At 45.0% G+C, this 21,709-nt stretch overlaps 1 protein-coding gene across 24 annotated transcripts in view; it reads right to left on the bottom strand.

The window, feature by feature from the left end:
* Window positions 1-21,709, bottom strand: part of PARD3 (par-3 family cell polarity regulator) — a 527,701-nt gene that overhangs the window by 227,238 nt on the left and 278,754 nt on the right. For all 24 annotated transcript variants that reach the window (XM_084756613.1, XM_084756601.1, XM_084756603.1 and 21 more), the window contains 5 exons: window positions 14,066-14,191; window positions 12,818-13,185; window positions 8,689-8,828; window positions 5,574-5,702; window positions 3,350-3,388 (listed from right to left, as the gene is read on the bottom strand). In XM_084756613.1, the coding sequence (XP_084612739.1) occupies window positions 3,350-3,388; window positions 5,574-5,702; window positions 8,689-8,828; window positions 12,818-13,185; window positions 14,066-14,191 (802 nt within the window). The remainder of the gene's footprint in view (window positions 1-3,349; window positions 3,389-5,573; window positions 5,703-8,688; window positions 8,829-12,817; window positions 13,186-14,065; window positions 14,192-21,709) is intronic.

Here is a 21,709-nt window from a genome sequence, read left to right on the forward strand (position 1 = left end):
ATTTACCTCCAGTATCGTCCCAAAAAGAAACCCCCCAAAAAGCCAGAAAAACATGAATAAGACATATTCTTATAGTCATGTGTTCTTTAAAAAAATTAAGAATGTTCTCATGGGAGTTTTTTTTCCAAAAAAATGTAAAACAAAGATACACCAAAGAAATAGACTAAGATTACAGTCACTTGACGTCTAAATGCTGTGTTGTGATCTGAGCTGGACTGCAGCCTAGACATCCATTTTTTCTTATGTATTTATTTTATAAACTACTATTGGTACTTAGAGCACTATAAAGCCAGGGTAGTTTGTTGGTTTGGATAATTAGAGTGTGGTTGCACAGTTCGGTTTTCAACAGAAACAACTTTAAAGTTAAAAAAAATGTACATGTTACAAAGGTGTCAAGTTTATCACTACGCTGCAAAGACGATGACGGATACATAATAAAAATATTTCAAGGGAAATATGTCAAAAACATTAAGCAGTCATTATCTCAATAGAGGCACCTTAAGGAATTTCAAATCAATTCCTTAGTGAGTCAGCTCTGTTTGTCTTTCCAATGCCTCTACATCCTGCAAAGACTTGATAAAAATCAGTCTGGGCAGATGAAGGATTTTAATCATATTATGCTTTGCAAAACCGACAGAAGCCAGGAAGATTCAAAGCCACAGAAAATGTCACTCATGCCATATCCAGGCTGCAAATCCTTCTTCCGGTATTTATATTGCAAACGCTTCAGGATAGGTAGGGCTCTAGCTATGGATAATGCTAATAATAAGATAAAAATAAATATGTGCACATGAAGATGCATGAGAACACGAATGCCCCTTGGCGTGCAGTGGAATTACAACAAGAGAAACCTACTCTAAGATGAAAATATCGCAAACCCAAAATGGAGTCAGCATTCCCAACGTGCCCAGCAACGCAGTGAACCCTTCACGACACTTATTTTAGCTTACATTTGGATGAAATATCTACCAGCAGGATCTAATAAGGACTCAAGCGCGCCACTCATCTATTGATTTCTCATGGAAACACACAAGAGGATGGATGTTATATGAAGTTGAAAACTGGTATTTTGGTCCTTTGTATGCTGAAGGCTGCCTGTATGTCAGCTTTTTATGTCACAGATACACACACACACACACACACACACACACACACACACACAGAGAGAGAGAGAGAGAGAGAGAGAGACGAGAGACAGACAGAGACAGACAGACAGAGACAGAGAGACAGAGGGAGAGGTGGGGCGGGGGAGAGATCTCCAAAGTAAATCAAAAGTTTCATACTTTCTGTTGGTCAAGATTTTCCCAGGACTTTTGAGGTTTAAGATCATGAGCAGCTAGCTAGGACTTACTGGGGTAGTAGAGAGTGAGTCAACCTTTTAAAGGTGACTGGTTGGCTGTGGGTGCAGCTCTGGGACAGGATGCCCAGCATTTACGTAGGGTCAAGCCCAGCACTAAGTAAATGAACCATTTTTTAAAAGTAAACAGGCAGTTGCTCTAGACGCTAAGTAAAACAGTTTATTACTAATTTGAAATGCTGCCTTTAGACACAAACACACATATGTGTAAATATATACAACATCAGCGTGTGTGTGTGTGTGTGTGTGTGTGTGTGTGTGTGTGTGTGTGTGCAAAGCATCCTCAGCATGTAATACCACTGTGGTTCTCACTGGCTGTCACAAGCTGAGTTATTCCCCAACCTAGAACTCAGTCTTGAGGCTCTAAGTCGGTGTGTAGATGCCACTCTGTGATTCTGATCTGACGTCTTATTTGCCATCCAGTTTTTAAATGATTAGATATTTAAAAGCAGCATTCTGTCTATTGAAGTTGCATATATATATATATATATGGCTTTCGAGACAGGGTTTCTCTGTATAGCCTTGGCTGTCCTGGACTCACTCTGTTGACCAGGCTGGCCTCGAACTCACAGCGATCCGCCTGCCTCAGCCTCCCAAGTGCTGGGACTAAAGGCGTGCGCCACCACGCCCAGCTTATATATCTATATTTTAAAAATCACCTCTGTTAACTTAAGTTACCTAAAGCCTTTACCATCTGATGGTTCTGGTTTATCATTTGGTTACGAATAGTAACAGTACCCACTGTGAATATTATTTTGTTAAATTTTCTATTTCCAAGAGTTTGACTTTTCTCTTTTCTTTCTTTCTTTCTTTTCTTGAGACGGGATTTCTACATAGCCTTCGCTGTCCTGAAACTCACTAGGCAGACCAAGCTGGCCTTGAAGTCGCAGAGATCCACCTGCCTCTGCCTCCCGAGTGCTGAGATTAAAGGCATAGACTACCACGCTCTGAGTTTGATAACATTTTTATTTGCTATTTGATATGCAAAGATGCTGACTTTTGGCTATTAACTTTCAGTTTTAAATTCTCTCTCTCCCACCACATAGCACACCATCACAGAGACCAGCACACCACCTACAAGAGACAGCGTGTGGTTGGTGCAGGGCAGGGCGCACGCAGCCTACCTTTACTTCCCAGTGTGAATTAGGGTTAGTCTTTCAAAATGAACATGGCCGAACTGCATCTGTATTTGAACTTGAGCCTGGAACGCCTGACTTATCCTCACCTTTTTTCACTATACCAACTGTGCTTACCCTAACTACTGACATGTCACCATATCTTTCACTGCACCAACTGTGCTTACCCGAACTACTGACATGTCACCATATCTTTCACTGTACCAACTGTGCTTACCCGAACTACTGACATGTCACCATATCTTTCACTGTACCAACTGTGCTTACCCGAACTACTGACATGTCACCATATCTTTCACTGCACCAACTGTGCTTACCCAAACTACTGACATGTCACCATATCTTTCACTGTACCAACTGTGCTTACCCGAACTACTGACATGTCACCATATCTTTCACTGTACCAACTGTGCTTACCCAAACTACTGACATGTCACCATATCTTTCACTGTACCAACTGTGCTTACCCTAACTACTAACATGTCACCATATCTTTCACTGTACCAACTGTGCTTGCCCTAACTACTGACATGTCACCATATCTTTCACTGTACCAACTGTGCTTACCCGAACTACTGACATGTCACCATATCTTTCACTGTACCAACTGTGCTTACCCAAACTACTGACATGTCACCATATCTTTCACTCTCACCCTTATCATACCATACAAAGGGACAGGAAACAATTAACAACTCCCTTTTTAAGCTTGTTTGAAAAGCTCCTCCTCCAAGCCCCTCCCCCAATATAGAAGTAAATAAAAGTTGTTTTAAAACTAGAGCACTTTGACCTATAGTACACTGAACTAACAAGTAAGATATTATCTTAGGACTGTGTCTAAAGACAAGCTTCTTACCGTTTCTTTTGGAATCTGCATCTGGCTTGGTTCAGTATTCTAGAGGAATTAAAGAAAAAAAAAAAGATCAATACAGACTGACTGTCATCATCAAGGCCCGAGGACAAATGCTTTATTAAAGGAGAATAGATTGTTCCAAAACTCACAAACTATACATGAAACTATACCATTTTAAAAGAGATGCCATCTGACCACCTTCCAGACTGTGTTGGGGCTTAGGCCCAGATTTCACCAGTTCTTCAAGACACAAGTTTTCACCTGATCATGCATATGTCTCATGAGCTATGTGCAAGGAAAAGAAACCTCAAACTGTGCTTCTAAATATGCTGCCATTTCTAAGTGTGTTTTCCAATCTCCCCAACCAAACTTCAGTCTTGAAGCACAGGTCCACTTGACAGCTCGGTGGATAAAAATAGTCTGTACTGCAGTGGGAAACACAACTTGATACTTGAATGTGTCCCACGGGGAACAAATGTAACTCTTCCCATATAATATAGAACATGAAAGGCTGATATTCAGTTTATTTACTTTTTAACAAAAAAGAAAAAAAAACACTGATTAAAAAGTATTTAATTAAGACCCATAGAACAGAAAGAGAGAGAGAGAGTTACATTAATTGGAGTTAAGAATTATTTTTAAACACTCCCTTTGACTTTCCAGAATGTTATTATTTTAAGTCTCAAAACTGCAGCTGCAACGTACATACCAGACTGACAGCCTACTGGCCCTGTCCTTAATGAAAATCTCACAAGCAATAAATTAAATAAGGGAGGGGGAGGGGCGGGCAGGAGCAGCAGAAGGGAGAACAGAAGCCTGGAGGATCCGAATTGGCCCAGGAGAACCTGCCTAACCTCAGGCTGGCACTGGCTCCCCTGCGAGACTGCTGAAGAGCAGCACTGTAGCCTCAGAGTGCCAGGCAGAGCCAGGGCTTCCTGCCTGCCCAGGGGAGCCTGGTGCTTTGCTGAGGGCTCATTTGCAATTGAATACAGACATTCCAGATTTAGGATCAGGTGGCATTTAAACACAAAACTGGGTAAGAGTGGAGGAAAATGGGAAACTGAATTTAAATGGAGAAATAATGCATTAAACATTTGTTAACTATGATGAAGTTTTCATGATTTATTCAAAATAAACCTAAAACACAAGTGTTTGACTTCTCACCCTATCACAGTCTGAAATCCCCCCAAACACAAAACCATGTAAGACTTTCAGGTCTGTGTAACCAAGGGATTGGGTATCTGTGACTGAAATTTAGCTTTATTTTAATAGCTATTTAAGTAAGTAATTTCTATAGAGAATGTATCAGCCATGATGCATCCACACTTACACAATTTAAGGGACTCAGATCTATATGACAGATTTGGGAACTACAGTGCTGAACCTTGTCACTTGTCAAGGCTACACAAACCCAGCAGCTAGCTGGAAGGAAATATCAAACACTCTGTGATGGCTCAGATCAAGTCTCACTAGAAATAGTTAAGATGGTCCCTGTGCCTGAGCCAAAACAACCTTCCAAACACATCAAGAGATAACAACGGCTTTTCCAATCAGCCACTTTTATATGTAGAAATAATAATAATAACAACAACAACAACAACAACAACAACAACAACAATTTTGGTTTTTTTAAAGAGTCTTCAGAACTACACTTATCCCTGCACATCTTACTCCCACCAGCACCATTTCAGTGTCTAATGTCAGCATAGGGGCAAAGGTGAGCTAAGAACAACATCACTGTGTTTTTCCAAATAAGGAGGTCACGTGTGCTTGTGACAATTTTCTTAACAATAACTTTGTGAGTTTCCCTACTCATCAAACAGGAAGCTTAGATGTATTTACTATGAAAACCAGCAACCTAAGAATTTGTCACATGAGGAGATGGCAGTATTTCAACTCTAGCCTTTGGGGTGATAGTTATGAAATAGCTGACATCTTGTGATTCAGCCTACTTAGCAGGGAGCGAACAGTGGTAAACACAGGATTTCCCTGCAGCCCTCTTCCTCACGAGCTGTTTGTTAAGCACTCATGCACTCACAGTTGAGGCATCTACTACTAAGACTGGCACGGTTTGAGAATGCTTGCACTGAGCTGCACATGAAGAAAATAAAAGCTACAGAAGCTCCGTAGGACGGGCCTCCATCACAGTCACCAGTGAGGAGGTGGCCTGCATCACTGGCTCGTGTGCTGCATCGAGACTCCGCCCGCCAGTCTTATGGTTACACACCAGTTCCCTTGGGTGGAAAGCTTCTTCCTGGCGAAAGACCAGAAGGCTCACAGTCCCCTCCATCTTGGTGCTTCTCAGCAGGGAGACCACTTCCTCCTGGGACTTGCCTGCCAAATCTACTCCGTTGACCTAAAACAAAGAGAAAGTTTTAGCTACAGCCCTGTTCAGACAGGCAGAGGAAGAAAGGCCAGAGATCCAGACCCGAGGGCGTCTGTTACTGAGACACTCTGTGCACACTTTGGCCATGACCACGTGGTAACCATGGAAGCTGCGGCGGCTCATAAAAGAAGTCGACCAGGTAGCCAGAAGTCAGTGAGGAAGTGATAAATCCTTTAGCATTGACCCGTATACCAGACGCTGAAACCGCCAGCCTTAGCCGGCAGCACGCCATAGACAGGCAATGACCACACGGTCTCGGCGGGAACTGAGCTTCCGCACACCCTTGTGAGTAACGGGGTTTCCAACAGCCAAACAAAGGGAAGAATATGGCAGCGATGTGCTAGTACAAATGCTGGAAGTTTCCGTGGAAATGAACAAGAATAAACATTTTATGATTAAGAGATAAACACTAAATACCAAAAGGAATTACCACTAAAAAAATAATAACAATTTGAAAGTGAAAAGAATGCTTCATCTTTAGTTTTTCTCGATGTATGAGAGAATTCAACCAGGCCAAATTTCGGAAGAATATGTTTTTAACGAATCTCATTTTTCATTCATAGGAATTATAACATTAGTTTTGGGGGAAATGTTTTTATTTTCATTATTTACTTGTACTTTTTTAAGGTATGGTCTGGCTGCATGGGTAACACGGGCTGAAGTGACTACACAGTGGGCACGACCTTGAGTCACAATCCTCCTGCCTGAGGCTCCCACGTGCCAGGTGCACAGGTGCGCATCATCCCACCAAGGCACCAACTTTCATTTTTTTTAAAAAGTTGCATATAGCTCTCTCTGTGTGAATCAAATATTATAAGACAAATAAGTATATTATTTAAATTGCAATACCAAAATTTTCCTGTAGCATGATTTATTTATTTTTTTTAATTTTTTATTTATTATGTATGCAGTGCTCCACCTGCAGAACAGAAGATGGAACCAGATCACATTATAGATGGTTGTGCACCACCATGTGGTTGCTGGGAATTGAACTCAGGACCTTTGGAGGAGCAGCCAGTGCTCTTAACCTCTGAGCCATCTCTCCGGCCCCTGTAGCATGATTTAGAACCCAGCCTCTCTGTTGAAACAATCGCTCAGAGCTTCGCTGGCTCTGATTCAGGGATGCAGCAAATGGACAGCAGTTCAAGCCAATGGAAAATCTGCAGACAGCAGGGGGCGGGCACTAAGAATTTGACACTTTTTCCTTTTACTCTTCTTATGATCCAGATGCTGAGGAAGCTAGTGCACTGACTCATATGCACTAAGAACACTATGGATACTGTGGCACGGGTTTGGAAACAAACAAGCAAACAACTGACGTCTCAGCACAGAGACAAACCTGGCAGCCATGGGCACTTAAACCCAACTGAGAAGCAAGGCAGGCTGTGGCGTGTTCCCAACCTTCAGAGAAAATGAAGGGGTTTGGGGTTTGCTGTAAGTAAAGCCACCATCTGGCAAAAGAGGACCAACCAAAGGAAGCTGATGAAGAGGAACAAGGAAGCAGTCATAGGAGCGAGCAAAGGCAGACAAGCATCACATGTAAGGCCCTGGGAGTTACCCAAGCTGAGGAGGGAGCGAGGAGGGAGGGAGGGAGGGAGGGAGGGAGGGAGCGAGGAGGGAGGGAGGGAGGGAAAGACAGAGAGATAGACACAGAGACACAGAGAGAAACCAACTGAGACTTTCATACTAAAAGAAGCTGTAACTAATGACTTGACTGCTCAGTTTATACCCTAAAGAAAACGAGCTGGAAACAATCCCCGTAATATAATTTGGGGATGAATCTTTCCTACTAACTGGTTATCCCAGTGTTTTTTGAAACGTCACCTTATGTATAGGATAAAAGAGAAGGCCATAAGACTTAAAGGAGAAATTCTGAAATAGAGCCCTGGAAAAGGAAGTGGTTTCTTAGCCCTGCTATATTTCAAGAGGCCTTTTTGGAAAGTTCAGCCCAGAGTGGCCAGAGCTGCATGAGAGAGGGGGTCTGCATGGCCATAAAGCTAACGTCATCCGTGTCTGAAGAGCAGCTAAAGAGTGAGGCATGATTTCCGCTAAGGAAGAACAATGAGGAGGCATCACGCTGCTGTGGCCCACACGTGGGAGCCGTGGCTTAGAGTGTATCCGTAGCTCAGTGGTCCATGGCTCAGTGGTAGACTCTTGCCTAGAGTCCCCGGGGAGGGCGCTTGGCTATGGCTCAGCTATGGGCAGTGGCTCAGGGATGGGAGGCACAGCTCTAGAAATAGAATTGGGCTTCATTCAGAAAGACAGCCTTAAATCTTGAGTTTGTCCTTGTTTGTTTGTTTGTTTGTTTGTTTGTTTTTTCAAGACAGGGTTTCTCTGTGTAGCCTTGGCTGTCCTGGACTCACTTTGTAGACCAGGCTGGCCTTGAACTCACGGAGATCCACCTGCCTCTGCCCCCTTCACTTTTGTTACACAGGTTCCCACATCAGAAATTATGCCTCTGTGTACTTTTCGGCAATGACCTCAAATACCAGTGAAATCAAACCATAAACCTCAAGAAGAAATCTCTAAAATCTGTTTTTCTTGCCGTTGCCACTGGCTGTTGTGTCTCGCAGTTTGTGGTCCAGGCCGCCGCACACAACCTTTTTGCCTTCCTTTCAAAACGCTCACCTTCACGTTCACTTTATCTGTCTTGGATCTGATGTCTAAGTAGCTGACTTGCACGAGCTGACACGCATTAAGTGTGAAGCTGGCTGAAACCCGATCACAGAGGTATGGCACATGTAAAGGACAAACTGTGCCCTGACCTCATAAACCAAGTACCTGTACAGCTGCGTGTTTACATGTCTCCACAGAACATGGGAAAATATAAAGCAAAGCAAACAGTTTTCTGGTGCAGCGCTCCTTCTAAAGTACACAATTTCCTATTTTATGAAAATGTTTTCAAACTAACTCCTGGAGAAAGGAAATTTTCGGTCCTGGCCTAAGAAGCACTCACCTCGATTAGCCGGTCTCCTGCCTTGAGTCTGCCATCTTGAATGGCAGCCCCTCGAGGAAGGATGTTCTTGACATAAATGGGAGCTGAGCCGCCTATGGTGACATCTCGGGAAGTGATGCTGAACCCCAATCCTTCCGTACCTAAGCCAGAAACAGAGACGTCTGTGGGTGCGACCCTACTGTGAGCCGTACACGTGTGCCACATGCAGAGGGCTGGCTCCCCACTGTGTCAACCTCCAGTCGGCTACGTTTCTTTTAATGATTTAAAAGTTTCAATGAGGTTTTCAAACCAGACTGCTTGGAAGATTTAAGTTGTTTAGCTCTGAAAGTCACTCATCATCTTTGGTGGTCTGATTGAGGACAGATGCAAGTTAATGAACTCATATGTCAACTCTGAGTCTTTGGGTACCAAATGGACCCAAAGACAGTTCTACTTGAAGACATAAAGACGAAATACTTCAGTTAAAATCTATAAAATCTATAAAAAACCTCTGGGGTCTGGGGAAAGGGCTCAGTGATTAAGAGCACTTGCTCCTGCATATGACTTGGGTGTCTCACAACCACACTCGTCCCACTCCTGGCCTCTACAGACATGGCATGTATGTGGTGCACATACATACATGTGGGCGAAACACCCACATACACAAAATAAAAATAAACTATGAAACCTCACAAATCAAGTATCAGTAATAATGGTACCCAGATCTAGAGCACAAGGCAGGAGGAAAGGGGAAAGCGATGCTGAGGGCCAGGACAATGAGAACAGTAGTATTTTTAGTAGCCAACCTTCCTCACGCCTGAGTACAGCAGCCAACTGTGTTGCTTACACGGTCCCCTCCTCCCAGGTGTGGCCCCTCCCCCACCACAGGGCGGAACACTGGGGAAGAGTCCAGCTGGCATCCTACCGAACCCTAGGGTTACTCCATCACGTTTAAAGGAGCTAAGGTTAATGGGACATCAGCAAACCACTTTCTTCATTTACACGACTTAATACTGTCCTTGGTAGACTTCTTAGCAAACAGTCTTACATCTGTATGTTTTGGAAAATAGTATCACCCCATTAGAACCCAAAAGCAACAATAAAAAAAAAAAAAACGCTAAGGTGCAGTATGTGGAGCCTGACAAATTTCTATGGAATCGATAGGACTTCGTAAACTTTTAAAGGAGGGGTTTCTATTTAAACTAATTTACTTCTCATGTGACATTTCAGTTACTATGATGGCAAAGGCGTGGCTGCCGAGAGAAGGCTGGAGACACACGAGTGAAGTGAGAGCGAAGAGTCTTAGCACGACACCAGGGTCACATAAACATAAGTTTAAAAATGTAACCAGGAGCAAATAGGTACAATATGAGCTGAAGACAAAAGAGCAGAGACGAGAACTCAGTGACTCCCCATAAATACTCTCAAGGTTCAAACAAAACACTCTATTCCCAACCGGAAGCCATGTTCAGACTGACTGTTGGTTTCTGCCGTTGTCTACACTGAAGCTTTGAACGGCAAAGCTGTCTCCATGAGTTCCACTAATTGTTCCTCTGAGCCTGCCCCATATGTCTCTGAGCCTTCACGAAACTCTAATGACTCGCAATAAACATCTATTAAGAAAGAATTTTAACTCGTTCTCCTTTGCAATATTAATTTGTACAGACCTACAAAGATGGGCTATTGTATGAAGCACAATTCTATTAAAATAACAGCAATAACCCCTACATCTATAAGCCAGACGTTCAGGCAATGACCTTTAAGGGAAAGATAAATAGATGTCAATTTTCATTTAGTGAAGCCAACAAAACATTTCGCTCTGACTGAAACAGATTACTGACCTTCTCCTCTGGCTTTATTAAAAAGCTAATTTCTACAAAAGAGCAGGGGATTTGAGAATGCCACAGCGGCAATAAATATTAAGAAATCATAATTATTGACTCGAGAGCTGGGGCTTCTCTGTTCTCCAGCCTCATGTGACAGAGGCCCAAAATTATTCCAGTGAGTTATTATCCAAGAGGCTTCTGTTTTTAGTAGTTACATGGACTCTCGCTTGTAAATTAATGCCACATAGAGCGCATGGCTTACTTTGAGTTGAACACATGTTTAGCGTGAACACACTATATTTTTAATGGGCTTCTTAGAAGACCACCAGTATTGTAAGAACTGGTTTTAAAAAATTATCTTCCAGCTCCAAATAAATACTTAATTCTCGTGCAATCATTATTACCATATCTGTATTCAGTCCTAATCAAAGACAAGCTACATTCTCTATTTACGTAAAACATCTGTAGGCACTTCTGTTGTACACTTTCACCGCTAGTTAGCAGAAATCAGTACAAATCTACGGGATGCTACATTATTTAGATTAGTGAAAGTCAGAGGAATATTTAAATAAAACCCTCCACCTTCTAATTTACTTTTATGAATGAAGATTAGACTTTTGGAATTAGGTGAACGGACAGAATTCTACCTTTCTAACTGATACGAAAGCAAAGCCACTAGGTTCCTGTATTCAAAACTAGTGACCTTTTTAATAGCAAGTAAAATGATGCTTCCTGGATAAGTTCCCGTTACATCATAATTTGTCACATTTATTATTTGTGCAAAGCTGCGATTGACTAAATAAATTTTCTTTCCTCAGTAAACAGAAGTCTAGTACTATAAATAACATTACTTATTGACTAGAACACTGGTCAAGTAAATACTGTCTTCCTACAGGAAGTCTGAGCAGGATTTTTATTCTTCACACACCACTATTGTGGTGCCTGACATGCTTTTGGTTAAAAACCAAGCCTGTCGCGTGAGCAGAGGGAGGGTAATGGGAGTCTTCCCCTCACTGAGAACAGACAGAACACAGAGGGCTCTTCCTGGACAGCTTGCAAAGTACAGGAGCAGACTGTCAAGGCCTGTCTGTGCCAATCGCGTATTTGTGGCTTAAAACCCAGTGATCAGAAGCTGTGGTTCACACAAAGTTCAATGAAGGAATTGTTCTAGGAAGAGAACAGCAGGTGCAGGGGCATAGCATTGTAAGTGCTACCTCTGCAGAAAGGAGAGAGTCCTGAACGCAAGGCACGCTGGCGCTGGTTTGATGCCCACGGCGGCCAAGCCCAGGTAAGTCATTCTGGGTGACTCTCCAACTACTGTTAGAGCTGGCTGAGCTGCTCAGAAAGGCTTTTTTTTTTATAAAGTCATAAATTGAAAGGCACAGCTTTGAAATGCTCAGCTAAAAGGACACACGGCAGGCAAAGTGTATAGTGTCCTTGCCAGAAGGCTGTTGGCCACCTGAAGGTCAAGTGCGCCCATCACTTGGCACAGTGGAGAAGACCAAGTGCAAGCCCGTTCCCGTGTGTACGGATCTGTCGTCTAGGGGGCAGGGGCACAGAAATCGATCAATTAGGGTGAGGGAGACCTGACCACACGCAGCACCATTATCTGCAGTCAGATTCTGGAGAAGGGAAAGCAAACAGATGACTGTGTAAGCCACACAGCCTCAAACACGGGTGCCCCTTCCCATGATGTGCTGAAGGCTCCATGCCGCTAACATCCTGGGCGTGGTTGTCAATCAAGAGAGCCAGACCTCCATTATTGATCTATACACTGAAGGAAAGCCTGTAATCAACTTTTAGTATTAAAAAAAAAAAATGCTCCCCAGGACTACTAGCTGGTTCCTGTAAACATGTGCTGTAACTTATTCTGAGCGGTTTATATCTTATTCTTCTGAATGTGTGTACATGTGTGAGCAAGTGTATACGTACCTTGTGCTGTGTGTGTGGAGGTTACAGTGAGGAGTCTTCCTCAGTTGTTCTCTGACTTAGGTTTGGAGACAACGTCTCTTACTGAAACTGTTGCTAGTCAATTTGTCTAGACTGGCTGGTCATGAAGAAAGCCTCCTGCCCCTCCCCCCAGCACACCTGGTGTTTATGCAAACGCTGGGAGTCTGAACTCAGGTCCTGTATATGCAGCGAGCACTTTACCACCAAATCCATCTGCACAGTTTTAATTTTGCCTGAGTTGGGATGAAGGTCAGGGCGGAGCGTCAGGCAAGCTTTGCTCTGAGCACCCAACACTTAACAAAGATAAGCTCAAAAGACACACCTACCCTCACCTCAGTACTCAGGGGCCCCACCTGACAGTAAATGCATCGTACCTTTCTTAAGCTGGATGTTGAGCCTCTTGCCTACTTTCTTAGTGTTGTACACGCTGCCTACAGTGGCACCGTGCACACTCTGTGGAGCCAAGGCCGGGGCCGAGGGTGGTTTGGTTGAGGCCTGAGCGGTATGAGGTAGTCTGGGGAGAGCATCCAGCTGCTCAGGCGGATGGCTCAGTCTGGGTGCTCTGGGCAGTGGGTGAGGTGTGTTGTCGGCCACACAGTGGCTGTCGGGGCTGAAGCGGCCAGGGGAACAGCTGCTGTTCTCGCGTTGGGAGAGTTGCTCATACTGCTCCTTGTTCGCTGCAGGGACCACGTGGAACCAAATGACACGTGTGCGCATGGCTTGGCGGAACATATGCTGCGCTCTGGATGTGACAGAGAGTGGAAGGTTAGCAATGAAGACCAGCAGAGCATAAGATAACATGAGCTTGATTAAATATGCTAATTAAGCAGGAGGAACCAGCCGGCTGCTGGGACCATTTGTGGACCACGTTTGTAAGTTCCGATAAGAGCAGAACAGTTTCTCTGAACACAAATTTCTCATTCTGTAAATAAAAATTGATAAACCTATCTACCTATGACTATAGATCAAATATGGTGCTCTCCACTATAAACCAGCAACAGCACGTGCCAGCTCACGCGTTCTAGTCTAACCCTGACAGAATCTCCCACAGGGGTACTAACCTGCAGGCCACAGGCCACATTCATCTCAGGACAGCTATGGATGCTAGGGCCCTCACTGTAAGGCAGCTCCCACTCAGTCGGGGCCCCAGGTCTCACCTCTATAAGTATACATTCACACCAGGACCCTCACTGTAGGGCAGCTCCCACTCACATCCCGCCCCAGGTCTCACCTCTATCTAAGCTTGCATTCACATCTACCCATCTTTAAAAGGGTTTGTTACTGTTGTTGTTATTGTTACTTTAATTTGATAAGGGCTTCCAGTCGGGATAAAGAATGCCCAAAAGGACACAGGATTGTGACTCAGAGGAGCCTTTGTCCTTATTTGCACTGTGAAAGACAAAGCTGGAGAAGCAAGCGCAGGGTGGGACCAGCATCACTGTAACATAGTGTCAATTCTAGATAAATAGCTAGGTAACTGCATTGTGCTCTCCTGCGCTACAGTATTCAGTAACCCAGCAGTCACCTGCCGGGTGAATCCAGCGCCTCGGCTGAAGGGAGCGGCTGAAGGTCCCCCTTCAGGCCGGCAGGGGAGAGGAGGCCCTGGGCACCAGCACACTTACTGCTCGAATCTTCTGTTCCTGAGGTCTCCGTCGTTAATCCTCACGATGCAGTCGTTCTCGTGGAAAAGGTTCTCCTGCTCAGCTTTGCCGCCTTTCTCCAGGCGCTTCACTAACAACCCCAGTGTCCTGCAACATCGAGAGCGTGGACAGTTACAGGAGCAGGGTCCCTCCGTGCGCTGCAGCTCCGCTGCACGTGTTCACGGCCCCCTTAAAAGGGGACGGACTAAAGCGACTTTGATGCATTCAAGTAACACAGAGACGGATCCCACCAATCTAAATGATGTGCACACACTGACCCTTTCAACAGTGGCCGGAAATAAATCTGACTTGTCGGTGCGATGTCCTCCTGAGATTAAGTGCTGGCTAACTCTGCTTCAAAATGGTTGACAATGGCGCCTGCTTAGGTGCCGGTGGGTGTCACAGCCTGAACACAGTAGGCAGAGCTCTGCTGCTGTCCAGCTGCTAACCCTGTCCAGCTGCAGCCCCTGTTTCTTTCACAACACAGGTGGTGAGGAGTGCCTGGTGAGGCTCAAAGGACAACAGGAGGGGGAGAGAGAGAGAGAGAGAGAGAGAGAGAGAGAGAGAGAGAGAGAGAGGGAGGGAGGGAGGGAGAGGGAGGGAGGGAGGGAGGGAGGGAGGGGGAGAGGGAGAAAGAAGAAGAAGGAGGAGGAGGAGGAAAGAGGAGAGAGAGAGAGAAGAAGAAGAGGAGAGAGAGAGAGAAAGAAGAGGAGGAGGAGGAAGAGAAGAGGAGAGAGAGAAAAAGGGGGGGGGCACAGACAGAGACACTTCCCTGGCATGTGAATTCAACAAGTCTGATAATTGTTATTTCAAAACCTGGTGACTCTCCTAAGTGATGTGTTGCCATTCTCCTAGTCAAAGATAAACGGGAGCAGGAAAGACCCTCAAGAACACCAGCTAGGTTTCTCTCGTCTTCATCAATACTCAAACTTGGAGAACGCAAAATGAAATTCATGGAGAAGGAAGGAAAGGAAAAAGACAAAACTATTAATGTCCTTGTGGTGGTTTGATCGAAAAAATGCCCCTCCATGCTCAAGAACCTGAACCCTTGGTCCCAGGTGTGGGTGCCTTTGGGGGTGCTATGGGACCTACAGAAGGAAGGTACAGCCTTTCTGGAGGCAAACACTGCCAGGGGAAGGCTGTGAGGGGTCTATAGCCTTGCCCCACTTCCAGTTTGCCAGTCTGCTTTGTTTTGCAAGCTAAGGATGTGATGGCTCAGCCTCTTGCTCCAGTTGCCTGCAGCCAACGCCTCCCACCATGATGAGCTCTTAGCCCCGCAGAACCATGAGCAAAAATAAAGACCCTTTTTTACAATGAGCCACTTCTGGTCATGGCCTTTTATTAAAGCCATGGAAAAATAGCTCAACAGGTGGTAGTAGCCGAGAGCCGGCTGTGGCCTTGAAGAATCCGATCGTGTTGATTTTCGGAGGAATGAGGAAAACTTTGCAACTTTGGACTAGAAAAGCGGCTGAATGTTGTAAGCAGAGCTTGAGGCGCCATCCTAGGCCTCACACAGATAAGTGTTCAACTTGTGTTCAAAGGCTTTTCTGGGACCCCAAGATAATGATCTGAGGTAAAAACACTGCAGTTACCTGCTTTATCTCTGGTCTTTCTGTAACTTTTTCTGTGGTGGGTAAGCAGTCCACCACTGAGCTAAACTGTGAAACCTCATTAAATTGTCTTTCTAAATGGACCTTCTATGTGGCCAAAAGTATTAGAAGTGCTAATATGATAAAATGCTACAAGTCACTGGGCGCGGTGGCACATGCCTTTTAGCCCAGCACCAGGGAGCTCTCTAGATCAGCCTAATGTATAAAGTAAGTCCCAGAACAGCCAGGCTGTTACATAGAGAAACCCTGCCAGAAGGGGGTGGTTACAAATCATACGCAAATGACTGGCCAAAGTGAAAGGCAGGACACCAACCCAAGCTTCAGTGGCCACTCCTAGGTATCAGTAATGCCAGATATTAGGGCAGGGGTGCTACACCCCAGGTGACACAGTGACACATGGTACCAGGGATCTGGGAACTGTGTGAACTAAGGTGATGCAATTGGCTTATCCACAATACTGGAGTCATTATCTCCAGAAAATGAACTGATGGAAAAGGTCAAGTGCTACAATCCGCAAATATTTCTCACCAGCATCACTGAATGAAAACAAAGCACAAACAGAATAGAGGTGAAAGATCAAAGAACACCAGCCGGGCGTGGTGGCGCACCCCTTTAATCCCAGCACTCAGGAGGCAGAGGCAGGCAGATCGCTGTGAGTTCGAGGCCAGCCTGGTCTACAAAGTGAGTCCAGGACAGCCTAGGATACACAGAGAAACCCTGTCTTGAAAAACCAAAAAAAAAAAAAAAAAAAAGAAAGAAAGATCAAAGAACACCTCCCAAGAAAATGTCTACTGTTCTGATGGGCAGTCCATAGGAAGCTGGAGGCAAGCACTATCACTGTTCTGGGAGAAGTTGGGTAACTGACAAGACCTATCTGCATATCTGCAACTTCTGACGCCAAGCTGTCTCAATGTTGCAGTGAAAAGAAAAGCACATCTCTTGTGCTCTCGCTCTCCTCTCTCCCTCCCTTCCTCCCTCCCTGCCCCCCCCCCTTTTTTAATTTATTGAGACAGGGTTTCACTATGTAACTCACTAACTGCCTGCTTCTTCCTCCCGAGGGTGTTGTATCACTGGTGTGCACTGGCTGGTGTATATCTCACCAACCTAACTCATCAGCCAGAGTTGGTTCTGAAGCAATGGGGGGGGGGGCATAGAAAGGAAGAAAGGGGGAGGGAGAGGGAGAAACAGGGGAGGGGAAGAAAGAGAGAGGGGAGAGGGAGGAGAAGGAGAAGGGGGGAGGGAGAGGGAGCGAGCACACTATGTTGTAATGTTGGAGAATCCTAAGAGCTACAGAGGTCCCAGGGCCTATGGGCTATCAGAGAACAGAGGATGCTTTGCTTCCGGAAGCTTCTGCCAGAGTTCCTTAGAGGGAACCGTGACCCCTCAGAAGGAACTAGTGGAGAAAAGGAGGGCTAGCTCTTCAGGGCTGTTCCAGAATCAGAGCCACCGACACTGGCTGCACTGAGCTGCTGGGCTGAGGAGACCCAGTGCTTTATGAGCGTGCTGGGGTGGTTCATGAAGAAATGACTGCTCTGCGGGGCAATGTGGAAACATGTCGGCTCTACCTCCCACGTGAACTTCAAGCAGATCTTAAGTCGGTCACAAGCTTTCCAAAGAAATGCCATTTTCTTTTCTTGCTACCCTGCACTATTTCTCATAATGTTATTACAGTATTTTTTTTCCTTCTCGTTTTAGAAAAAGGAAAGGAAGAATGGAAAGAGGAAGGAAGATAATGAAGAGAGAAGGAAAGAGGGGGAAGGAAGGAAAATATACTCACTGGATACAAATCCGAGTCTTTTTTTTTTTTTTTTTTTTTGAGACAGAGTTTCTCTGTGTAGCCCGGGCTGTCCTGGACTCACTTTGTAGACCAGGCTACCCTTGAACTCACAGCAATCCGCCTGCCTCTGCCTCCCGAGTGCTGGGATAAAAGGCGTGCACCACCACGCCCGGCTAAATCTGAGTTCTTAATAATTTACTCAAAGCAAAACAAAACAAAAACAGACAATTACATATGTCTCTTCTTTAAAGCCTTCCCGCACAGCTGCTGAACAGTGTCTCCTGGGAACGGGCAGGAGGGAGGAGCTCAGGATGCTGCGTCTGTGTGTGTGTGTGTGATTTTGGTTGCATAATTAGAAATTTAACTGCTCAGATTATATTAAGGATTCACCACTACATTTTTACAAGGTTCATTAGCCTAATTATACACTTAATTCAAACAAACTCAGTTGCACATGTTAACATTTTAATTCCAAGTATAAATTATAACCAATGATAAAATTGAAAATAAGTAACAAATGTTTTATTGACATTTAAATTGGCTGAGTTAGTGTGGATTGGCTTTGATCATCTCCACTGCCATCCAGCTCTACAGGAATGAACGAACACAGTGTAGCCTAATAAATGCTGACACAGGACAAACATGGCAGTAAAGGTATGAATAGGGGTCCTGGCAGAGAGACCCTGCTGGCTCCCCAAGGGTTACCAGGGGGAAGTGCCAATTCTGCATGACTCAGAACCAAGGCCATGGCTACAGTGCACAGCCACAGAGGGAGCGTTTAAGCTTCATGGACATCTTAGTTAAAGTAACCATCCTGGTACAGAGGGTATCATGTTCAGCACACAAGCATAAAAAACATTTTTTATGTAACACAATACCATGTACAAAGAACATTAAAAAATAATAATAGCATTTTGGTTAATAAAGGAACCTTGTAAAGAACCTGGTGGGGGGCTTGCCGCACGTGTGAGGCACACCCAACCACAAAGTAAGTAAATGAAATCAAGTGGACATAAAGGTAAATAAAAATGGGGATTTCCTTCATATTAAATTGGAAATTAGATGTCCTACTGCTTAAAAAAACAAACACATTTTTCTAAAAATATGAAAAGGACAAAGACAGGTTCAACTCAGGTACCTGGGAAAGCTCCTAAAAGGCCCCAGCCAGTACCAGGGAGGAACTGTGTGGACAAGTCATTCACTAACAGACCTGAAGGTTAAATACAAAAGTGGGAAATAGATATTGAAATAAACACTTTGCTTTGGATGATCTACAGAGAAAAAAGTTATTAACCAGGAAAATGAACAGTTAGGGGAGATATATAGTAGCTATAAACCAAGTAAACCTTCGCAGAAGGGACAGCCAAGCTCAGACCTTTCTAGGATATTTAAATGGGGTACTATATTAGGAAGGAGAGAAAGGGGGAGGGGGAGAGGGAGGGGGGAGGAAGGGGGGAGGGGGGAGGAAGGGGGGAGGGGGGAGGAAGGGGGGAGGAGGAAGGGGAGCGGGAGAGGGGGAAGGGGGAGAGGATGCTTGGTGCGTGCATGAGTCCAAGGATAATCTTAGGTATTGTTCCTCAGGCACTGTCTATCGTTTTGAGACAAGGTCTCTTACTGGCTTAGAACTTGAAAAGTAGGCTCAGCTGGTCAAGGGAATCCTGTGACCCTGTCACCCTGGGATTACAAACACAGCCGGCTCTTTCTGCATGAAGCCCAAAGGTCCAACTCAGGTCCTCATGCTAGCAAAGCAAGCATTTACCACCAGCCTACTCTGTCCAGAGGAATGCTTTAGATTTGAGGAGGAAACCATTCAGTGTGTGTGCGCCCAAGAGTCAATTAAAAAAACAACACAAATGTATGCATACGTACATGCATAAATATTCCTCCGTGAGTTTCTATACAAATGAGCTTCTATCTCTACTAGGCTCATATAGAACACACATATGTAGGCTATAGATTCTATACCATGAGGACTAATGGGGTCATTCTCGTTTCAACACGTCCTGACCATGAACGTAAAACATTCACTTCACTGTACTGTTTGTCTTGTGAGCTTGGATGGTTGCGTTTGTGGGAAGGGTGTGACCAGGCCAAAAGGCAGAGAGCGGAAATCTCAAAGAAGAAACTGGAGCAGCAACTGAGGCAGGTTTTCTCATCAGCCCTCACCTGATATTCTGGCTATTTAGCCGATGTTTGCAAAGAAACGCTGAGGATGAAAATCTAGGTCAATCAGAGGAATCAAGTGATGGAGTGGAGCAGGAATTTTGGTTTCCTTGAAAACCCCAGGCATGTTATGTGAATATGTTTTTGTTTTAACCACAGGTGTTGGGGTACAGGGCTCCTTCAGTTTGTCCAGAGATGTTAACTGTGGTTGTCTTGTGCTCTAGCAGGGGTGTGATTTTTAACAACTGTAGACAGTTTAATTCTGGGGACTCTGAAGAGGGTATGAGTGGGAGAGCCCAGAGAGAGCCTGTGGTACTGGCTGTCCCCCCTGCTGCCGCACGCGCTGTTTGGGTGGCTTGCTGTGTATTCTGAAGATGAAGATGGACTTGCCCCTAGGAGCTGACGCCCCTCAGCAGGAAGCAGTCTACAGAGGTCTAAGTCCCATTCCACTGTAACCCTCTTTCTCTCCTACCTAGTGTTGGCGGGGGCGTGGGGCGTGGAAGGGATTGGGGTAGAGTAAGGGGTGGAAGGGTGAAAGGCAAAAAGTACAACTGGAATGGAATGACTTAGTCACTTTCCTATTGCTGTGATAAGACATCACGACCGAGGCAAGTTTATTTAGGGTCTAGAGTTTCAGGACGTGAGTCCAGGAACATAAGATGGCAGCACGCAGGCTGGCAGGAGGCATGGTGCTTGGCAGTACCCAGAAGCTTACACCTTAAGACACAACCACAAGGCCTTATCAATCAAACCACCACAGACGTGCATATAAAAAACACGGGATTAATACGTAGAAGGCCCGCCAACAGAAGCCGTCAGCAGGAAAGCCAGGACACACTAAGGCCCACAGACTTTCCTCTTCCTGCTAAGACCCCATCTTACCAGGTAAGGATCTTTCCTAAGCCTTCTGATTGAGTATCAGACATGAAGGAGAATTTTGGAAGTGCGTGCTGCCAATTGGACGATAGTAAATAGATTTGGTTTTTTTGTTTGTTTGTTTGTTTTCCCCCCTTTCCCATGAATTTCTAAGAAGCAGGAGTGTATATTTGCCAGAAATAACTCATAGTTAGGACAAAAAGAAGCTTTCTTATTAGACAGCAATTAAGTAAGAAAACACAGGTTTATAAATGAAACTGGAAGCAGCAACAGAGTCAATTCATGTATGACAAATGGTTAACTGCAGGCCCTTGCCAGCCATGAGCCCCGCACCCTGCCAGCGTGAGAAAGTCAGATTTCCTGCGGCTGGAGTTACAGGCCGGCTCTGCCATGGGTCCTGAGGACAGGACGCTGGTTCTCTCAAGAGGAGCAAGCGCCCTTCATCACTGAATTATGGCTCCAGAAAGTCATCTCAGAAGGCAGTCACTATGACATTTTGTTTGTATGTGCGCATGCATGCATGTACATGCCACAATGGAGTTGTGGAGGTCAGAGGACAATGCTGTGTGGTCCCCAGCAATGAAACTCAGACTTCAGGTGCGCAGCAGGCAGCTCTCCCTGCTGAGCCGCCTCTCCATTCCTGGTTATATATTACTAACAAATGCTTTCACACCACAGTGTAGACAGCGACTTCCATGGCGTATGTGTGATTCCTCTAGCAGTGACACTGACAGATTCTGTCTTTGGAAAGCACTTCAAGGCCTTATGCCTTAAAATAATAACATCATCATCATCATCATCATCATCATCATCATCATCATCATCCGCATTAGAAAAGGTAGTATGGCTGGCCAGCAGTGGCATGTGCTTTAATCACAGCACTCAGGAGGCAGAGGTAGGCAGATCTGATTTTGAAGCCAGCTTGATCTACAGAGCAAGTTCCAGGACAGCCAACACTACACAGAAAAACTCAGTCTCAAACCCCACCCCCTCAAAAAAAGGGGGGGGGGGTTAGTATGGAAGAACATTTAGTAATAAAAGAAGAAAGCCACCTGGAAACAGGCTGTGCTGTGCTATGGTTGCTTCAGACACACCATGACTCAAATGACTGAGTCCCAGTTCCCAGTCAGCTGTGAACGTGTGTGAGCATCTTCCTCTGGAATGCCCTCGAGGAACTACTACCATTCCAGAAAAGCATCT

Source organism: Acomys minous (assembly GCF_964271855.1).
Source record: "Acomys minous genome assembly, chromosome: 14".
Classification (NCBI taxonomy): domain Eukaryota; kingdom Metazoa; phylum Chordata; class Mammalia; order Rodentia; family Muridae; genus Acomys; species Acomys minous.